The 22,694-nt window shown below is 46.1% G+C and overlaps 1 protein-coding gene across 1 annotated transcript in view; it reads left to right on the forward strand.

Moving 5' to 3' along the window:
- AHCTF1 (AT-hook containing transcription factor 1) overlaps positions 1-22,694 on the forward strand; it is a 310,501-nt gene that overhangs the window by 180,594 nt on the left and 107,213 nt on the right. The window contains exon 25 of the mRNA XM_082252084.1: positions 22,285-22,432. Within this exon, the coding sequence (XP_082108210.1) occupies positions 22,285-22,432 (148 nt within the window). The remainder of the gene's footprint in view (positions 1-22,284; positions 22,433-22,694) is intronic.

Raw genomic sequence — 22,694 nt, forward strand, 5'->3', positions numbered from 1 at the left:
GACTAAATAAACACAGAAAAGGCTGGATCTCCGCTTTAAGTGTACATAATTTCTAGACTGGTAAGAATGAAGTATTCCAAAAAATATTTTTGAGTCGGGGTTCACTTTTGCTAATTGAATACGGGTTTCTCCGCATCCAATTCGCATTACACATGGGTAGCTGTGGAAAAAGGGTCCTGTGCGTCTGACTCAGTTTCAGGTTCGTATTCAAGCAAAAATTCAGACCTGATTCACACCTGGAACAGGGATGCTCCAGACCCCCTGCTATGAGCCGCGGCTGCAGCTAGTGTGAACCCGGCTTGAAAGTCCTTGAGCTTTTAGGATGGTGTCTGCGGCAGACAGGAGGATACATCTCCTCCCGAACCCCCCTTCTTTCACAGCAGTGATCACTTGCTGTTTCCCAACAGCGATTAACTGTAAGCTGCAGCAAGGACTGATGTGTGTTAGATATTTATCAATACAGCTGAGAACTGCACAGGCTGCAGTTTACTTTGTCATTTTCTAAGCCAGCATTTCTTATCAAAGTAGATGCTGCTTTTGGATAATATCTGAACAAAAATGTTTCCTAATGGAAAGAAATGCCAATAGACACTTCTGGGGGAGTGATGTGATATCGGTGAGATGCATTTAAAGTTAGCTACATGTAACATTTAATACATGAAGGAAACATGAAAAATATATCTGATACTAGGCTCTCTTTGAAAACAAGCAAAAAAAAAAAAAAATAGCAAGATAAACTTCATGTACCCACTAATTTTCTTGGCAAATAAGTTGTGCAAAGTTGTGCTAGGATAGCTAATGGGGAGCTGGACAGACGCAACCTGTAGTCCAGCTCAGGATAACACCTCCAGGTCCAGAGTGGTTGGCATTGCCTCAGCACTTGCCCTTTCTCTAAAGACTCTGAATAGGCTGATCAAGTCAAGCTAACCTCATTGCTTGGATCGCTAAGCGTCTTTAAACTTCCATACTCTGCTGGTTCCTGTTGCAGATGGAGTTAATGCTGAGGGAGTGATGACTTCCTCTAGTAGAGTGTTGCACAATCTATTCAATATCAAGGAAACCTATTACTGCTTCTGCTCCAGCTTTGCAAAGAACCTCTTTTATCTTCGATTCGGTCCTGCTTGCCTGTCTTAACACCTTACTTTGTATTCTGAGATTTACATTTCCTTACCACTACATGGTTGCAACATGGTTTTTTTCTAGACCGAGGGGACAGTCCCTCTGTTCTGGGTATCTCCGAGCTCACTCTGCCAATGGCTCCTGTGCTGCTTTTTTGGCTTCTACCTCTATTGATGTCAGTCAGAACTCCTCACAATTGCTGCTTGAGTTAGTCTTTAAATGGCAGCTGTGCTGATTGGTCTTTGCTCAACCTGACTTTGGAGTGCTGAACTGATTGTGTGGAGCTAACCCATAATGTGATCTTCAGGCACTGGGTTCCTTTTGATAGTAGCTTCCAGACACCAAAGTGCTGGAAAAAGTTAGCCAGAGAGACCTTTCCAGGTCCAAAGCTGAGACATTGCTTGTCCTGTCTGTGAATACGGAGTATGCCATGTGGGTGTGAGCACTGGGAGCTACCTTATTTTTTTTTTTTTTCACTATTGGGCGCTTTCTAAATCTACTGCTTGTTTTACTATAGAACGGTTAGCGTTGAGGGCTTGATGTCATCAGCTGGGTAGAGTGTTGCCATTTAGGCATTCAGCACCTCCCTACTGCTGCTACTTTTTTGTGCACCACCAATTGGTATGGCAGTGTTTGGTTCTTTGCCTGCCTTAAAGTAAATTGGTCACCTCAGACCATAAATCCCTCTTCAGTCACGAGCTGGCTGCCTTTGTGACTACCCGAGACCTTGCCTTATGCCTTGATCTTGGTTGCTTTCCAGCCATGAGGTAACGGTTCTTTAACAATTCTGGACTGACATTTGTAATCTGAAATGCAGAGACCCAAAACTTCTGGGGTCTACCTCATTTAAGTCTGTGTATATGGTCTCTAATGCAATTTTACAAGACTTTGCAGCCAGAGATGATTACTTAAATTTTTTTTTTTTTTTTATAAGCACCCCATCCTTCTGGTGCTACCTTAGTTTTACTAGAAGTCATTTTGGCACTTATTGGAGTGCAGACTACCTTGCATTTGGAGGATCAGTCAACTTTCTCCAGCCTTGGGTATTTTGGAGCTCCTTCATCTGCAAAGGTCTTTGTATTAAACCTGCCATTTCAAGTATTCCTCTTTGCAGAATGGAACCTTGGGCCCCACCAAAAGGGTGTTGGAGCTGTTGTCCTTTGGGATAGAATTAATTTAAATAAATTAAATTGTGATCAATATTCACTGTGGGTACCCCCTTTAACAGGAAAACTGGTCTGGTGATACCTTTGGAAGTTTTGGACGTCTGTTCTGTTACATACCCTTAATCTATCAAACCTTAGCAGAATGGGTCATAAAAAAAATGTCTGGAGTGTTGCACTTCAATTGTAAAACTTGGCTTATTAAAAGCATCTAAACTTGTATCACACATGGGTCTGATGTCCTTTCAGATGTACAGGGTACTCTATATAATGTGGAACTTTATTAAAAAAAAAAAAAATGCAAACCGGCAGGTTTTTTTAAATGCAAAAGAAACATACTGGGGATGATTTACTAAAGCTTTAAGAGTGCAAAATCTGGTGCAGCTCTGCATGGTAGCCAATCCGCTTCTAACTTCTTCTTGTTTAAGCTTTGACAAAAATACCTGAATGCAGATTGGTTTCTGTGCATGTCTGCACCAGATTTTGTATTCAGTTTTTTTAAATCAACCCCACTATGTTTCTCTGCTGTAAAAAGCTTTTTACCTGCCTCCCCACACTGTATGCGGAGGTACGACATCTGCCAAGATGCATGAACTCTTATTTAAAATGTTAGCAGCCAGTGAGGGAGCTATGGGACAATACAGCAGTGGAGTGGAGACTAGCATAGTGACACTTAAGGGTGCCTGGGACGCTAATGCCATATACAAGGAGCATCTGACTTTCTTTGACTTTTGAGGGATGTCTGTTCCTTTGCTTGATACCATCAAGAATTGTATTGGGGAGCTTAAAACGTACACCTACCTCAGTGTAAGTGGTTCTAGAAGATTGTCTCACCTTTCGGGGCTATGCCCACCATAATGGGAATGCCTGGCTCCTTAGAAGGTACGATTATGGACAAGGTGCGACAGGATTTCCTGGTACAGTAGATCACTTATTAGCTATACCCAAACTGTGGTTCTTGGCACACAAGCAGATACATAGGTGCAGGAATGAGGAGTAATTTGATTAATTGTATTAATACCCAATGTACTTGTTTCTAATGCTTTTGACCTTGCTAACCAAAGCAGAAATTAAATTAACAGGTGCACTAGATGGGCAACAATGAGGCGACCTCCAAAACAGGAATCACTTTACAGGTGGAGGCCACTGACTCCCCCCCCCAAACCCCCCCCCCCCCCAATATCTTTTCTGACTGTTTTTTCTCATTTTGCATTTGGCTAGCGTCCGTGTCCCCACTGGTAGTGTGAGGTGATACCTGGTCCCTATAGAGGGTTGTACAGGCAGTCCAACCCCGCCAGAATATTTGCTGTGTCTCGCAAGAGCAGGAAGGAGATTCTAGGAAACATTCAGTTATTGTAGAAGTATATGCAAAAATGTGCAGTGCTAAAACAAGTGACATAAATTCAATAATATGACAAAAAGAAATGCGTGCACAATCAAACAGAAGGGACAAAATGTCTTCAAAAGTAAAAGTCCATGAAGTAAAAAAAAAAAAGGTGAAAAGAATGGGGTGGACCCAAACGTGAATGAAATAAATTCTAGTAAGGTACTACACCCGGAGTGCACCACAAGTCCCAGCAAGTATCAGATGTTCCAAGTGGTTCCTTCTCTTATGAGACAGCAGGAAATGATACCCGTGTGTGAAGGGATAAAAGGGCTGCTTACCAGAGGTCCGTGGCCATTCAAACTAATGAATTGGCCCCAAAACAGCAATAGGCATTAGCACTGGTATAGGGTCCCGAGCAAGCACTGCTTATATCCCATAAATATTCCTCAAATCCAGCAAGGCACCAAACAGGATCAATTGTGAATGGCATTTGAATTTAAAATAGAAGGGGGGAGACACATAGCGTAATCCAGTAAAAACCATAGGAAGGCTTTATTAAAATAACACTTACAAAAGGAAGCAGTTACGATCGTGTAAACATAGATTCCAATGGTTAGTAGGAGGACCGCGGCTTCCCGCATCCTCACTGGTACAAACAAAGCCGTCACGAGCAGGGGGCGTGTTGACGTCACGTCTGGCACAGCCCGACGCGTTTCGTCATAGGTTGACTTTGTCTGGGGTGTGGTCACCAGACGTGACACACACGCCTCTATATCCCCCATTGATTGGAAGGGTGGCGTGCCGTTCGCCCAATTGGCTAGATGACAGGGCGGAAGCACGGCACCACAATACAGGTATTAAGGGCGGAAGCACAACATCATAGTCAAAACAAAAGAATGGTAACAGAATGTGTCAATATATAACACGGCTCAAAAAGACAGGCGAACAGGTATGAACCCGCCGTATCTCTGACACAATTAAAATATTTTTGACTAAGGTTTTAATGTAAACCAAAATATGTGATCAAAGACTGAAAATATAAAATTAAAATGTATATTAAAAACGAAAGGACATCGAGTTCTCTGGCACAATACATTATTCGCCATCTAGTGGCCAGAAAAGATATACTTGTCACTAAAATAGGTTACTGAAAACCAAAAAATGCAATAATGCTGTGCCTCCGTCTACACAGTAAACCACATGCTTGTACAATCATGTAAAAATATAGTGCACCTAGCAAAAAATATTACAAATATAGAAAGGAAGAATTAAAAAAGTAACATTTTATATATATATATATACCCAAGAAAAATGGGGACAATATCAAAACATACGATAAAATCCACAAAACCCTACAAATTAAAAAGGGGGGAAGGAACATCAACTGTTATTAATAAAACAATTAACGTCCCATTCCACGTTCAAGCCGTGGGGGACAGTAGATAAATCCACCAGGTCTCCATACATGAGATTTCTCTTTTCACGTTTGATCCCCCCCAATGGGGGACAAACTTATCAATGGCAACAAATAATGTTAGAATTTTTGTGATGGCATAGGTCATGGTGCTTAGACACACTATGACCTGGGAATTAGTGGTGCACCGAAACTTTCGGCCGAAAATGGGTTAAAAATGCCGATACTAAAGATGGCCGCCGCGGGCGCAGCGCAGGTTTCAAAAGACCCGCCTCCCGGTGATGTCACTACTACTACGATCTGTGCATGAATGAACTGACAGACCCAGTGGGCGGGCGAGCGGCCGCTAATAGCTATAACTAAGTAAGCGCTTCACTTCCCTATCAGGCGAGTATGTCCGCTGACAGGGAAGTGAAGCGCTCACTTAATTATAGCTATTAGCGGCCTCTCACCCGCCCGCCGGGTCTGTCAGTTCATTCATGCACAGATCGTAGTAGTAGTGACATCACCGGGAGGCGGGTCTTTTGAAAGGAAGAACACGGGGGGGGGGGGGGAGATGCTGAGGTGAGGTTACCAATGGTATTAGTATTATGCAGCATGAGGGGGGTTAATGTATTGCCACTGCTGGTCACTGATGCATTAGTGACCGACCAGTGGCAGTTAATTAACCCCTTTGTGCTGCATCAGTGTAACCAGTGTTAATTACACGGATACTGGTTGCACTAATGCAGCACAAAGGGGTTAATTAACTGCCACTGGTCGGTCACTAATGCATCAGTGACCAGCAGTGGCAATACATTAACCCCCTCATGCTGCATAATACAAATACCATTGGTAATTAAATTAACCACTTAAAATTATAAATAGAACCGGCGCTCAATCACCCCCAATATGTTATAAAAATCACAGGAATAAATATGAACATCTAAAAACAAGCAAAGCAACAGCAAATCAATGTAAATAAGTGAACAGTAATGTGCACAGTGACAATAAGTGCAAGTATACCATAATAAAAATAAGCAGCAATATTCGTACTCTACCTAATTTCTTTTATCCTTTTACTACATGTGGTTGATGGTCAGCGCATAGGCTTATCCTACCTTTTTAAATTAACCACTTGCCAACCCGTGTATGCCCCTGTTCTATCCATTTTAAAATCATTTGGGGGAAAAAAGTCGGTTACGGTTTTCGGCCAAGGGCATCATGCATTTTCGGTTTCGGCCCAGAATTTTCATTTCGGTGCATCCCTACTGGGAATCCTTTTTTTAATGTTGCCTACATGCTCTCCCAAGCGAACCTGCATTTTCCTCATTGTGCGGCCCACATATTGTTAGCTGCACTTGCATTGAAGTAGGTAAACAACATTAGTGGTCGAGCATATAATGAATGAATTGAGTACTCTCTAGCCGTGGCTGATCTAAAAGTTTCAATTTTCCTGCCCTTAAATGAATTGAGGGAGCAGATGTTGCACTTCCGAAAAGGGAAGTAGCCCTTTAGATCAGAGAAAAATATAGGCCTAGGGGGTCTATCACATTTTGGGCTATTTTAAAGAAGGAACCCCCCCTAAAGATGACACTCGGTTGGTCTGATAAAGTTGGACCCAGGATACGGTCATTTTTAATCACCGACCAATGTTTTTTAATTATATTTTTGACCAAATAGTGTTGGGTTTAAAAAGAGCCGATAAAATCATTTTTATTTGTCATTGTTTCTCCGGACACTAGGTGCCAAAAGGGTAGTTCGGTCTATCCTGGCTACCTCCCTGATGGTTTCATCAAGATAGACCTGGTCATACCCCTTTTCAAGAAACATTGATTTTAAATCAGAGGCTTGAATCAGGAAATCCACTAGATGGGTGCAGTTAACCGCATAAACTGTCCCCTAGGGACCGCTTTGAGCCATGATTCATGGTGGCAACTATCCTTGGGGAATAAACCATTCCTATCGGTTTTCTTAAAAAAAAAGTGGTGGTGATTATTTGATTGTCACACACGACCAAATTCAGATCCAAGAATTTTATCTGGGATGTACTGCTTACGTGATCCAGCTTAATCCCTTTATCGTTCTCGTTCAAACCTTTATATAAAGGAATCTAGGGACAGCTGGTCCCCCTCCCAAAGGAGGAGGTCATCTATGTACCGCCGCCACAAAACATGTTGAGGCAGACAGTCACGGAAGATGACATCATCCTCCCATCGGGCCATGAACAAGTTTGCCAGACTGGGGGCAAACTTAGCCCCCATCGCGACACCGCGATTTTGGAGGAAGTAGGTGGTGTTGAACCAAAAAAAAAAAACAATGGGTCATGGCAAACTTTAAGACTTCTAACAGAAAAAGTTTCTGCTCATTTAATAAAGGGCTTAATAAATCTAAATAGTAACTCACTGCTTCTAAACCTTGCTCGTGGGATATAATGATGTCCTTTTTTTCTCATAGCTTTTGCATCCTATTATGGAGGGCATCGTTATGGGGGGGGGGGGGTTTCATATTTATTCGGTCAATGTCATGAAGGACAAGGTCCCTAAAAACCTGGATGGAGGGAGCTATTTTCCCAGGTGGATTAAAAAGGGAGGCATTTGCAAGGGGAGTGTGTGAAAATCTATTATCACTATTTGCCAGAGTAAGGGTGGGGTTCGAAATAATATATCTTTGGATGTTTAATTTTCTAATGTACTTTTGTACATCCATAAAGACATCAAACTTAATCGTGGCCTGAAATTCGCTCCTCCTAAGACATTAAGTACTGCCTTTTCCTCCTCTGAAAAAACTGTCTTGAGACAAATTAAAGATTCCACTGTCTTTCAAACCTTCCTTCTTCTTTTTTTTTGCCCTTGCCCGCCTCCCCCCTCTGGTCCCGCTCTTTGTTCTTTGTCGTTTGTTGCTCCTGTTGTCCCTGGGAAAATCCAGCTGAGTGGTAATTTCCATCATGTTGATACCTCTGGGGAGGGTGGAAGGAATGTGGGGAGCCACAAGATGGATAATAATCCTCCCGTGGGCCTCTTTCTCTCTCCCACTCACGATCAGGGGCATCAAAACGATGATGGGTGATGATCACTCTACCATCAGAAAAAGAGGGTGAGTCCCACCCCTCATCATCCAAAGGAGCATACCTATTGTGAGTAGGGATGCCCGTACGATTAGGTGTATAAGGGAGAAGAGAATTCCTATTTTGAAGGTGATAGGGGCCCTGGTATGTTCTACCCCTGTTGTGTTGGTTCTTAGGAGGCATGGGTACATGAGGCCTATTGCCTCCCTTGTTATAAGAACCTTGTTTATTTTGGGGGGGGATTTCCTCCTCCCCTCCCTGTACCCCGTTGATTGGGCCCGGGGGGGGGGGGGGGTCGAGAGGGGATTTCCATTGGTTCCCCCTTCAGGGGTATTTAAATGGCAGTTATTTCATTAACATCCCGATTGAATTTACATTTTTTTCTTATTTTTTTTGTTTTAATGTCTTTTTCAAGATGTTTTCTAAGGGCCTCAGATCTTTTTTTATATTCCTCATTATCCTTAAATTCTGAGAATTTTTTAGAGTCCCTATCTCTCCATCAATTTTTGTTAGTTTTTGCCTTTTGGAGTTGTTGTAGAAGAGCTGGACAGGGAAATAGAAGGTCCTTAACTCATCAGCAGGACTGGTATCTGCTTCTTTGTGCAAGGAGGAACAGGATGAGCACTGCCAGAGCCCCATAAAATGACCTCAAGCAGGCCACTGGTGTGAATGTCTCTGACCAATCAGACTTTGAGGGTGGCCTGATGTCCTCTAGTGAGGACTGCCCGGCACTGTGGAGCTCGATTTTGGCATTTACCTTTGTACACAAAAATTGGCAGGTCTGCCACTGGCGCCCTGTGCTTTTTAGAGATGAGCAGGTTCACCCTGAGCACGTGACAGACGTGCAAGGGTCTGGAGAAGCCGTGGAGAATGTTATGCTGCCTGTAACATCATTCAGCAAGACGGGTTTGGTGGTGGGTCAGTGATGCTCTGGGGAGGCATATTCATGGAGGGAGACACAGACCTCTACACGCTAGACAATGGCTCCCTGACTCTGCCATTAGGTATCAGGATGAAATCCTTGGACCCATTCTCAAACCCTACGCTGGTGCAATGGGCCCTGGGTTCCTCCTTGTGCATGACAATACCTGGCCTTGTGGGGAGAGTATGCAGCCAATTCCAAGAGGATGAAGAAATTGACACCATTGAATGGCTCCCATGCTCGCCTGGCCTAAATCCAATAGAACACCTCTGGGACATTGTTTCAATCCGTCTGACGCCACCAGGTTGCACCTTAGTCAGTTCAGGAGCTTAGTAATGCTCTCTTCCAGATCTGGGCGGAAATACCCCAGGACACCATCCGTCTCATTGGGAGCATGCCCCGACATTGTCAGGCATGCATACAAGCATGTGCGGGCCATACAAACTACAGAGTACCATTTTGAGTTGCTGCAGTGAAATTTCATAAAAATTGACTAGCCTGCTGCATAATTTTTTCACTTAGATTTTCAGGGTGTCCTTGAATTCAGCCCTTTTTGTAGGTTGATAATTTTCATTTCCAACAATGTGGCATCCTTTCGTTCTTAACACATTACCCAGTCAGGGCCGATGCAGGTCTATTTTGCACCCTAGGCAAGACAGCTACTTTTCTTGCCTCTTTAGAGGAAGGGTCAAGGAGGAGGCGGTGCCACGGTGTTGCTCTTCTCCCGAGTCCCAGGCTCGCACCCCAAGGATGCTGCTGATTGCAGCTGCGCCCCCACAGATGCTAGACAGCTGAATGGAGGGTGAGGTGCACTGACAAGTTCTAGGCGCCCTCTCCTCCCAGTGGTCAGTAGGTAAGCCAGTGGCCATGGCAGTGCGCTCTAGGCTGCTGCTTTGTTTGCCTAGCGGTAGCGCCGGCCCTGTACCCAATCCATATCAGTATAAATATTCAGTGTGTAGGTGTATGTATTAGGGATGTGTACGTGTGTGTATATATGTGTGTGTGTTTTGTATTATGGAAGCACTCTTACCACACTTAAGCCATGCACCATGTTGCTTTTCCAAAACTCCAAATGACAGTAAGCAACATCCAAAGAGGTCACTAATTGGGCCGAATGATTTATCAGCAACAACGTATTACTTGTACTAAATGCAGGTGCCGAAGGACAGAAGAGGGAGTAGATTAGAGTGGGAATTGAACTGCCATATTACTATATTGATGAGATATAGATGAAGCAAGAAGTAACACCAATTTCTCTATCGCTCATTGACAGACGTAGTCCTCGGTGATTCAACACCCTTGGGTTATGCTGCCCTCCACAGGAGTAGGACTAGACAGGAAAGAAAATGCTCTGGCCACACCCTAGGGGCAGTCCCCAAGGGTATATCCTCTCTCTCTCTGCTACAGCAAATCCGTTTTTTTCTGTCTAGTCAGGAGTAAGGACCTAGATACCTTGCTGGGATCTTCGGTCCTGGCAGGATTTTTTTTCTTAAAAAGATTTTTAGACAGCTTTTTTTCTCCAGTGTTCCTGTGAGATCTTCAAGCAAGAAAGCTGAACTGGGCGACGGGCGGGATGTTGAGATCCAGTGGTCACCCCAGTTCAGCCTACGAGCGCGTGCAGGCCATAGCTCCGCGCTGGGTCGGCCGCGACATAGTCCCACTGGACGGGGACTGACCCTGCGAGTTAGACGTCTCGCTGAAACGCCAAAGACCATGAGTCACGGCGTCCGTATTGGTCGACAGCCCTCCAACTTCGGTGGAGAGGGGTACTGTCAGGAGTTGGCGCCCGCCTGGTTCCGGTACGGTGAGTAGTATGTTCCCCCATTTCCCCTGACGGGTCCTGTGGTGAACGCGGGCCCCTCTCTGTAATGGTAAGGATGGGTTCCCCTCTATCCTATAACATGGCACAGATCCCCCTATATTGAGTGTGATTTTTGTGTACAAAAAAGCCAGAAGGCTTGGTTTGGGAGCTGACAATCTAATTACAAGTATGTTTAAATGATTGTAATCTGTGGCAGTACTGGAATCTTACTGTGATAATAGAAAGTATCCTACCTGTCAGAAGCCACAGGACATGTATGCGACTTTCCAGGTCATTCCTCCAGCTAAAGCATGCCTCCCGACGGCCACGCGGTCCGCCAGGGTTCGGTACCGCCGGTCAAGCTGATCTCCATGAGAGAGAGATTTTGCGATGCCGAGAAACTCTGCAGTCACGCCGCTATTCTGTAACAGACCGCCGTAGATCGCACGTAGCCTTGTGTCTTCAGCATGGGGGCGGCCATGTTTGAGGTGACCCAAACACCTCGTGGAGCTAGGGGAGGCGCCGGAAGGCGTGCAGAGGGGCGGAGCCGCCTCCTTTCTTCCCGGGCAGCCAGCCAAGAGACTTCCTGTTTGTTTGAGACAGTGCTGAGACTAGTTGCAGTGAACTCTGAGCATCAAGTGGTGAGCCTGGGGGTCTATCTCTCTCTCTCGCTCGATAGGGATCCCTAGCAGGTAACACTGAGGGGCTTTTGTGGCGCTGGGGGTCTGAAAAAAAAAAAGAAAAAAAAAGTTTTATTTATTTTTGGATTGAATTTTCCGGGTAGTTACTGGAATTATCATGGACCCTGCCACACAAGTACCCCCACCTGTTTCCCTCGAGGGGGCCACGGGACCCGCCGGTGCACAGAGTATGGATGCATTTACAGCAGTTTTGGAGTCTATGGTGGCTCGGGTGGAGGCGGCCTGTCAGGAACGGGGGTCAAGAAAGCGACCCCCGCCTACCCCTATATCATCTGACACTTCAGACTCAGATTTTGAGATGGTCATTGCAGCTGCAGGTCCCTCTGCAAGGGCTGTTGTCTCAGGTAAAGTTCCTTCAGCCAGTGAGGAGGACGTTCATACTTCCGCCATAATTCGGGAAGAAGCATTGGTGGACGCACTAGTTGTGGCGGTTCGGGAAACCTTAAGACTTGAGGTTTCACCGGCAGAGGCAACTGAAACAGATTCCCTTTGGTACTAACCCACCAAAACGGTGAAGGTTTTTCCTGTACCCAAGTGTTTTGGTAATAAGATTAAAGAAGAATGGGAGCATTCTAAGCGTACCTTTACTATTTCCAAACGTATTGCTAGACGCTATCCGTTTTGAGGAATCCCTCATTAAGAAATGGACGGTACCACCAGTGGTGGACCCACCTATTTCCAGACTGAATAAAGCCACGGTTATTCCAGTAGAGGACACTTCGTCCTTTAAGGATCCGGTGGATCGGAAAGGTGGAAGCGGAGTCCCGCACTATTTTTTCCTTGATGGGGTCAGCATTTAGACCAGTAATTGTCATTGGTCTGGTTTCCCAGACACTTAAGGAATGGGCGAGATTGGTGCGCCAGGACCTGAAGGGGAAAGATATCCCCCAGGGAACATCTGAATTGATGGAACAGATTATACAAGGGCTACAGTTTGTCTGTGATGCAGCCTTGGATGCTACCCCCCTATTAGGGCATGCATCTATGTCAGCGGTAATACTCAGACGTGTGCTGTGGTTAAAATGCTGGTCAGCGGACCTAGGTTCCAAAAAGACCTTGACGAATCTCCCCTTTCAGGGGAATCGCCTATTTGGGGCCACCCTAGATGAGATCATTAAGGACGCCACTGGGGGCAAGAGCACTTTCTTGCCAAGGGACCTCGTAACAAGCGAGGACCTTTCTTTACCGCCCATAAAGGGTTCGTACGCCCGGCTGGAACAAGCGGGAAAGGCAAGGTTCCTCCAGGAGGGTTCAAGAAGGGCTGGTCGGACAAACAAAAGACCGACTCAGCCAAACCCGAAGCAAAGGATTACACAGCCTGAAGGTGCACCCCCACCCGGTTTGAGGGTGGGGGGACGTCTTCACTGGTATTCAGGGCATTAGATCGAGCATCGATCACTGCTACCGGTGCGATTCTTCCCTTCCAACATTTAAGTACTACAGGGAGCGGCAGTTACCGTTCCCTGAACAGATCTTTTCCTTTACCTTTTCCAAAGATTAGTCTCAGTTCCCCACAAGAATCGGATCCGGTTGAACAGACAGACCAAGAAGCCTTTAGCCAGGTGACTTCGGTCCCGGAGGTTCAACCAGGAGAGATCACCGTTCCTGATAGGAATCAGGTGTCTGATAAATGTGTGGGAACAGAGAACGAGCAGACTTTGTCGGATGGTCGGGGCCAGATAGCTCTAGGGCCGCCTGGTTCAGATCCAGTCAGCGCCAGTGGTCCTAGAAATTCTAGGCTGGCCTCGTCAAGCCGGTCTGGCCGACTTGGACATACTAGTCGCGGACGTTCCTTGGGAACTTCGTCTCCGGGAGTGTCTGCGGTCTCAAGGACCAATCTTCCATCATGCTTTACAATCGCTGGTTTTAATGGCCTGGCCATTGAGACCCAGGTACTGAAGGACAGAGGGTTGTCAGCTTCAGTTATTCCTACACTTATTAAAGCAAGGAAAGCGACTTCCAGCAAGGTCTATTATCGCACATGGAAGACTTATATCGCGTGGTGCGAATCTTTAGGGATTCCTCCACGTACCTATTCGGTGACCCGAATATTGGCCTTTCTGCAGAAAGGGGTTGAGCAGAAACTAGCCTTGAGCACCATCAAAGGTCAAGTTTCAGCATTAGCAATCTTCTTTCAGAAACCTTTAGCTACCAAGTCCTTGGTGCGGAATTTCATCCAGGGGGTGCGGCACCTGGCTCCACCAGTCCGCGCGCCCTTACCGCCCTGGGATCTTAATTTGGTTTTGTTGGTTCTACAGAAACCTCCCTTTTGAAAACATCAGGGAGATTCCCTTGCTTACTTTATCCCAGAAGGTGGCCTTCTTGGTGGCTATCACTTCTGCACGCAGGGTGTCAGAACTGGCTGCATTATCATGCCAGTCCCCATACTTAGTGATTCATAGGGATAAGGTAGTGCTTCATCCTAAGACATCCTTTCTTCCAAAGGTGGATTCAGATTTTCATCTGAATGAAGATATCGTACTACCTTCCTTGTGTCCTCAGCCCAAGCATCATCGGGAACATGCGTTGCATTCCTTGGATGTGGTTCGGGCAATCAGGGTTTACCTGAAGGCTACGGAATCGTTCCGTAAGACGGATTCACTTTTTGTGATCCCGGATGGCCCCAGAAAGGGGTTGCCTGCATCTGCCGCGACTATCTCCAAATGGATTAGACAGACGGTGGTACAGGCTTATTCTATTAAGGGTCGGAGTCCTCCGTTCCCTGTTAGGGCGCACTCCACTCGAGCGCTCAGTACTTCCCTGGCCTTCCGCCATCAGGCGTCAGTGGTCCAGGTATGTAAGGCGGCCACCTGGTCGTCGGTACATACCTTTACAAAATTTTATAAGCTTGATGTGATGGCATCGGCGGATGCCTCATTTGGCCGCAAGGTTTTGCAGGCCGCAATTTGAGGAGACCGGTGGTCTACCTCGAGGGTTTTTTTCTGTTGAAAAATTTCTGTTGAGTCTCATCACTGAGGATGAGCATTGTAAACTTCTAGTTGGCACCGGTTGGGCCTTCTAGATTGGATTTGATTTCCAATTTCCCACCCCTCATTTGTGGTACTGCTTTGGGACGTCCCGAGGGTGTTGAATCACCGAGGACTAAGTCTGTCAATGAGCGATAGAGAAAAATGGATTTTTGTAAAATCTTACCGTAAAATTCTTTTCTCTTAGCTCATTGACAGACGTAGTACCCGCCCCTCTGTTTTGGAGTTGGGTTGGGTTAAATTCTCTAGACACTGCTTTGTGACATAACTGATTTTCTGTAGCAGAGAGAGAGAGGATATACCCTTGGGGACTGCCCCTAGGGTGTGGCCAGAGCATTTTCTTTCCTGTCTAGTCCTACTCCTGTGGAGGGCAGCATAACCCGAGGGTGTTGAATCACCGAGGACTACGTCTGTCAATGAGCTAAGAGAAAAGGATTTTACGGTAAGATTTTACAAAAATCCATTTTTACTGTGCATGCACAATTCTTTAACTGCAGATTCAGGCAAAACTTTAATTCTCTTTCGTCATTGACAGACACAGCTCCTGATATTCTTAACTATTGCGTTATACTGCCCCCTACAGGAGTAGGACACTAGACAGAAAATAAATCTGGCTACGCCCATGGGCAGTCCCAGGGGGGTATACTCTCTCTCGGCTATAGGTATAGTTTTTTTTTTTTGCCTAGTCAGGACCTAGTTTCTTGCTTGGATCTTTGGTCCTGACACAATTTTTTTGCTTTTTAGATGGAATTTTTTTTCTCCCGGATTTTTCCTGAGATCTACAATCAACTGCCGGACTGAGTGACTAGCTGGATAATCTAGATCCAGTGGTTACACCCCAATCTGGCCTGCAAACGCATACAGACCTCCGCTCCACGTTAGGTCGGCCGCGACATAACCCCACTGGAAGGGGGGCTAGTCTGTGAGTGAAGTGCCTCGCGAGGTCGCCTACGATCGGGTCTCGGCCCGAGTTGCAGCATTCCTCCTGGCAGACAGGCCCCTTATTTCGAGAGGGGTTCTGTCTGGAGCAGTGCCCGTCTGGTTCCTGGTATGGGGGAGTAGCTGCCCCCCTCTCCCCCTAGAGGGTTTTGAGGTGGTCTTGGGACAGTCAAACCCCCAGGTTTCCCTCCCTCCCCGTCATCTCCCCCCGCCCCCCCCCAACATATGCTGAGGCTGTTTTGAGTGGTCTGGTCCACCTCCTGGTGTGGGGGCAGGGCGCTAGCTGGAGATGGAGGCCAGAGGGGTGCGTCGCCAGTGATAGGAGGGGTGGGGTTGTACCTGGTGGGGGCTTCTGCCAGGGCCCCTTGTCCTGCCTGGATCTGTCCTTGAGGTCTAGGTTCCTTCCTGGATCCATGTAAGCCTTGTGGTGCCGCCATTTTGTTGTAGCGCGTCTCTGTACACAGCGACCTTGTTTGTGTAGTCTGGCCGCCATTTTGCGGTGGATTGCCATTGAAAATCGTGATGGCCATGACAGTGGAGCCCCTCCTCATCCCCTGGTGCTGACTCTTGGAGTCTTTCACTTATCCCTGCATATGTAGTGCAGATTCTAATGGTGGCTGCAGATGCCAGAGTCTGGTGGGGCTCTCATGCTCTCTGCTGAGGATTGCTTGATGCTTGTGCCTGGCAACCGGGTTGTGCTGCCAGCGCAGTGGGGGTTGTCTCTTTGCAGGTTTTTTTTTACACTTTTTTTGTGGGGTCCCCCTTGTGACCCATGGAGTCTTTGGAGCACATCTCCCCACCTTATCCCCTCTGAGGCTGCGGGATCCTTGGGGTGTCAACCATCCATCCATGCACTGACTGCGGTCCTGGAGTCCTTTGTGTCCAGGGTGGAGGTGGCTTTACGGTGATGGGCTAGCAAAAAGCGCCCCTTGCCTTCCCCTGCCTCATCAGATCCTGAATCTGATTCAGCCGCCACGGACGTGGGTCAGCTGGTTGGGTCTGCACCCTTGCGCCCGGAATCCTCAGTGAGGATAATTCCTCCATGTCTGCAACCACGCACTAAAAGGCGCTGGTGGGGGCACTGATTGTGCGTGAGACCCTGAAGATGGAGGACGCAGCTGCGACGGGAGGCACAGGTTCCCTTTGGCACTCACAAGCCATCCAGAACGGCAAAGGGGTTTCCTTTCCCAGCCTATTTTGACAGAATTGTCGCTAAAGAGTGGGGACGACCAAAGCATCCCCTCGGAGTCCCTAAGCTATTTACTAGGCGTTACCTCTATGAAATAGTATCTTGAAGCTATAACCTCAATTTTAGCAGCGCATAAACCTACCATACATAAATTGTGCATTAATAAAGTGTTAAAACTTAATACCTCTGTGCATTAAAGTGCTATAGTGACATAAGCGGGATTATCCCCTTTCTGTGATACCATTCCTGTATAAATATAAAAATAGCAGCTGATAAAGTGCATATATATCAAATAAAGTGCTCTATTACAACTCAAATAATATGTCAATCTTGTATGCATAAATACTCAAATTATAAATAAAGTGCATACACATCAATCAGTAAAGTGCTTTTGTGCTCTGTGCAACTTAGATTGATCACTCAAAGTCCAGTGCATATATATCATATAATGTCCCAGTGAGGTGTTCATGACGCACGCCGGGTGTCGGACCACAAGCCAGGAAAGAACAACGCAATTTGTATCCTGACGAGCTCGCTGCTAACCCCCATCCGGTGGTAATGCATGCGGCTGTCTAGCTTAAGTGCCTTTGGGGCATTGATATATTTTGATGTGTATTTGATTTTCATTTATTTTAATAAATGGAATGGTCTGTTAAAACTTCTACACCAGTGATGGTGAACCTTGGCACCCCAGATGTTTTAGAACTACATTTCCCATGATGCTCAACTACACTGCCGAGTGCATGAGCATCATGGGAAATGTAGTTCTAAAACATCTGGGGTGCCAAGGTTCGCCATCACTGTTCTACACCATGAGGAGTTCCTTGTTTTTGCTCTAAATACCCACCCTGAGAAATACAGATGACCCTCGTACCGAGGAGAGTGGAAAAGAGGGCTATCTGACATCTGAATTTCCAAAAAGCGTTTTAGGATCCAGGTTGCCATATGGCAACAGGGATCGGATTTATCTGGTAAGTTCATACTCTGGCCATCCCTGCACGTGTGATTAGGAGATACCCACCATCACTGTTCCCCTGCATGGGCGTGAAAACCTCACTGGGACATTATATGATATATAAGCACTGGACTTTGAGTTATCAATCTAAGTTGCACAGAGCACAAAAGCACTTTACTGATTGATGTGTATGCACTTTATAATCTGAGTAATTATGCACACAAGATTGGCATATTATTATTTGAATTGTAATTGAGCACTTTATTTGATATATATGCACTTTATCAGCTGCTATTTTTATATTTATAAAGGATTGGTATAACAGAAAGGGGATAATCCCGCTTATGTCACTCTAGCACTTTAACAATGCACAGAGGTATTAAGTTTTAACACTTTATTAATGCACAATTTATGTATGGTAGGTTTATGCGCTGCTAAAATTGAGGTTATAGCTTCAAGATAGTATTACATTGTCTCCCCCCATTGGTGGATGTGTGGCATACACACTTATTTATATTACTTATTTAAATACTTGTAGCGGGTGTTATTTTTAGCATTTTCAGTTACCTCTATGAGGAGTTCCTTCTTAAGAATTGGACTGTTCCACTGGTGGTGGACCCTCCGGTTTCCAAATTATACATGGCAACCATGATTCCAAGGGCTGCAGTTTATCTTTGACGCCTCTTTTGGATGCAGCTCTCCTAGTGGCTCGGCTCTGTTTTGGCAGTGGTCCTTCGGCGTGTCTTTTGGCTCAAGTGCTGGTCTGCCGACCAGACTTGTATAAAGGCCTTGACTGATCTTCCTTTTTTTAAGGAGATCACCTCTTTGGAGCTTCCCTGGATGACCTCATTAAAGGTCTCCCGGGGGGGGGGGAGGGCGGGGGGGAGTACCTTACTTCCACAGGCTGCTAAGGGCAAGGAACCTCGTCGTAGACGTGGACCTTCCTTCTCAGCTCATAAGTTTTTTTGTCCCTCAGGATCCACTGACAAGACTCGAAGCCAGACAAGACAAGTGTGTCCACAAAGTCATTTGGTCTGGCTACAAGATTGAGTTTCGCTCTTGTCCCCCGGCAAGGTTCTTTCCTTCAAACTTGCGCCTGTCCCTGGACTGCTTACAGGGCCTGTTTGGGGGCGGTACAAGACCTATTACTTCAAGGAGTGATTGTCCCGGTTCAGACTTCGGAATATTTTCAGGGTTTTTGCTAAAACCTGTTCACAGTTCCCAGGAAAGAAGGCGAAGTGCGTCCAATCCTGGACCTCCAGACGCTGAACTGCTTTATGCAGGTGCAGAAGTTTAGAATGGAGTCTATTCGAACGGTGGTGGCATCCCTGCATCAGGGGGATTTCCTCACCTCTATCGACGACAAGGATTCCTGCCTTCACATTCCAATATGTGCCAGCCACTAGCGTTTTCATCGCTTCGTTGTGGGAGAGGAGCATTATCCGTTTATGGCGTTATCCTTTGGTCTCGCCTCTGCTCCTCAGGTCTTCACAAGTCTTCACAAAAGTGTTATGCCTGGTGCTAGCCTTGTTACGTCAACGGGGATCGCTGTACTGGGCTACTTGGATGATCTTCTGCGAGTGGATTCTCCTTCTGCTCTGGTGGAAAACCTGGAGATCACAATACGAACTATGCGGGAGTTCGGCTGGATTTTTAATTTTCACAAGTCTGCTCTCGTTCCGTCCACGAAGCTGGACTATCTGGGTCTGATTCTGGACTTGGCCTTAGCCAGAGTGCTCCTTCTTCTGGATAAACTCCCAGAAATTGCAGACTGCAATTCATCTCCTGTTCTCCAGCAGCTGGTCATCCCTCTGGACTTGCATGCAGGTGCTCGGCCTGATGGTGTCTACCTTCGAGGCGGTTACATTTGCACAGTTCCATACGAGGTCCCTGCAAAGGGATATTCTGACCAAATGGGACAAGTCTCCGCAGTCTCTGGACAATCATATCCGGGGAACGAAGGCGTCCCTGATATGGTGGCTTTGTTTTTCTGGTGATTTGGCTGGGTGAATCCTTCATCCCCTTGTATTGGACAGTGGTCACCACGGATGCCAGCCTGTCCAGCTGGGGAGGTGTCAGCAAGCATTCTGCTCAGGGGCAATGGACACTGGAAGAGTCCAGACTACCGATCAATGTCTTAGAGCTCAAAGCGATCAGACTGTGTCTGGATAATTGGATGGATCATCTTCAGGGATGTCCAGTGTGCATTCAGTCGAACAATGCCACGGCTGTGGCTTATGTCAATCACCAAGGGGGCACAAGAAGTGTCCTGATGGCTCTGGAGGTAGCCGGCATTCTCAGGTGGGCAGAGCAGTTAGTTTCAGCTGTACAAATTCCCAGGGTGGAAAATTGGCTGGCAGATTACCTCATTCGGCTGTTGTTGGACCAAGGGGAGTGGTCCTTTCATCCGAAGGCGTTAAATCAACTATCTCTGGTGGGGCACCCCCAAGGTGGATCTGTTGGCGTCTCTGCTCAACAAAGAGGTTTACACCTTCTTTCCTCTCAAGCTTCTGCCAAGACTTCTATGCAGGTTCGAGGCAGGAGAGATTCTGGTCATCTTTGTGGCTCTGGACTGGCCTTGTCGAGCTTGGTATGCCGATCTGGTGCGGCTGGTAGCCGAAGTTCCTTGGAAGCTTCCCCTCAGGATCGGCTGTCCTAAGGACTGATCTTCCATCCTGCTTTACAGTCGCTGGCTTTGAGTCGTTGATTCCTACCCTGTTGAAAGCTAGGAAATCTACTTCTAGGAGAACCTACCATAGTATGTGGAAGGTGTTCTTTGTGTGGTGAGTGTCTTGGGGTTCATCCTCGCTTCTTCTCAGCTCTGATCTTGTCCTTCCTTCAATAGGGGGTTGAACAGAAATTAGACTGGAGTACCATCAAGGGCCAGGTGTCTGCTTTGGTGGTCTTCTTCCAACGACCATTGGCCACACACTCCCTGGTGCGTACCTTTCTCAGGGTGTCCCAACATTAGGTTCCTCCAATGCGGGCTCCGTTGCCGCCTTGGGATCTCAATTTGGTGCTTTGCGGTTCTGCAGAAGCCTCCCTTTGAGAAACTTCGGGAGATTCCCCTGCCTACCTTGTCCCAGAAGGTGGCCTTTTTGGTGGCTATAACCTCTGTGTGCAGGTTGTCGGAACTGGCGGCAATATCCTGTCGTTGACCTTACCTGGTGATTCACAAGGATAAGGTGGTTCTTCGACCCTGTCTGTTCCTTTCAAAGGTTGTCTTTGATTTTTATTTGAATGAAGACCTTGTGTTGCCTTCCCTGTGCCCAAAGCCTAAACCTCCTAAGGAAATTGCCTTGCATGTGGTCTGGGCTATTGGGGTGTACCTGGCAGCTACGGAGTCTTTCAGGAAGTATGACTCAGCATTTGTGCTCACGAATGGACCTCGTAAAGGGTTGTCCGCTTCCCCAGCGACCATTTCCAGATGGATCAGGCATGGTGGTTCAGGCCTATTCCATCAGGAGTCAGGTTCCTCCTTTCCCTTTCAAGGCACACTCTTCTAGGGCGCTTAGTGCCTCCTGGGCTTTCCATCATCCGGCATCAGTGACTTTCACAAAGTAATATAAAGTGGATGTGTTGGCATCTGTGGATGCTTCTTTTGGCCGCAAGGTTTTGCAGGCTGCTGTTGAGGACCTGATCCTCTTTTGAGGGTGTATTTATTTTCAGGTGGATTCCAGTTGTTTTCAGCTCCTGTTGCCTGGTTGGCTACCGTTTAGCCTTGGTTTTTTTTTTTTTTTTTGCTGTTCCCACCCTAAGTTTAACACTGCTTTGGGACGTCCCAATGGTTTAGAATAGCACGAGCTGTTGTGCGTCAATGAACAAAGGAGAAAATGGGATTTTTGACTTACCGTAAAATCCATTTATTCTATGTTCATTGATGGATTCAGCACCCACCCCTCTGTGGAGTTATTTTCTTGACACTGCATGTAACTAAACTGAGTGGCTATAGCAGAGAGGGAGTATACCCCTTGGTACTGCCCATGGTCGTAGCCAGATTTCTTTTCTGCCTAGTATCCTACTCCTGTAGGGGGCAGTGTAGGCCAATGGGTAAAGAATCAGGAGCTGTGTCTATCAATGAACATCAGAGAAATGGATTTTACGGTAAGTCAAAAATCCCATTTTTTGTTTTGGAAATGGTGGAGAGGGATTAGAACAGCTGTCAGTTTTTATTGCAGACTGTGTCCCATTAGGGAAATTCACCCTCTCTATTTGTTCTGTTTACCATTCTCACCGAAAGTAAAAGAAAATCCCAAATTGAGTTGTTCCCAGAGTTCCATGTATGGTTTGCTTAAAGCTGGCCACAGATGGAATGTTTTTCTTTCCTGCAACCACTGCCATTGTGTTCTGGCACGGGGAGCTGTCCTCTCCAAGAGAACACCTTGAATAATGCTAGCGACTATAATAGCCACTAGCAATGATCACATGTAGAAATTAGCAGGCAGGTTGATCAGTCCATATGGGTAAATTCAGCCCGTCCATACATGGTTTGAACAGTCTATGGCTGGCTTAAGACCAGAACACCACCCGCTGGCGGCTTATGAAAATACAAAATCTACATACACAATATGTTGTGTTTCTGACTGAAAAAACATGTAAAATACCTAGTTTTTAGTCATGACCATAATAAAGAAAATTAAAATATATGCAAAATAACTAGACATATCCTTTTATCAGTTTTCTTTATAGAGCTTGCCCTTTTTTATTTTTTTTGCTTTTAGTAACTATGCCCAAGCCTTTATCTACTGTTGTAAAACAAGCTCCACAAGGAAGTGTTATGAGCAAGGCAACTTTTATCAGCAATGTATTGATGAAGATAAACGAAGTTTCTGCCACAGACATTAAAATGGACTTCTCACCCTACAAAAGGTAACATTTTCTTTGAAAATCATTTTGGTTAGAATTTCTGCCAGGATTTTTATTGCAGTGTCTGCCATTGTTTTGAAGAAGGTATGGCATCTTCCTTTTTTTTGGTCTTAAATGTTTTCCATATACCTACTAATTCCAGCAATTTAATACATTAATTATCTTTACTAAAGGTCTTGTTGGCACTTTTTTCACTTGGAATCTGCAGGTTGCTGCAAGGGCACACAGAAAGCAGTTGTCTATGTGCCCTGTTCTCACTCAAAAG

The sequence above is a fragment of the Pelophylax lessonae genome (genome assembly GCF_965119305.1).
Source record: "Pelophylax lessonae genome assembly, chromosome: 3".
Classification (NCBI taxonomy): Eukaryota; Metazoa; Chordata; class Amphibia; order Anura; family Ranidae; genus Pelophylax; species Pelophylax lessonae.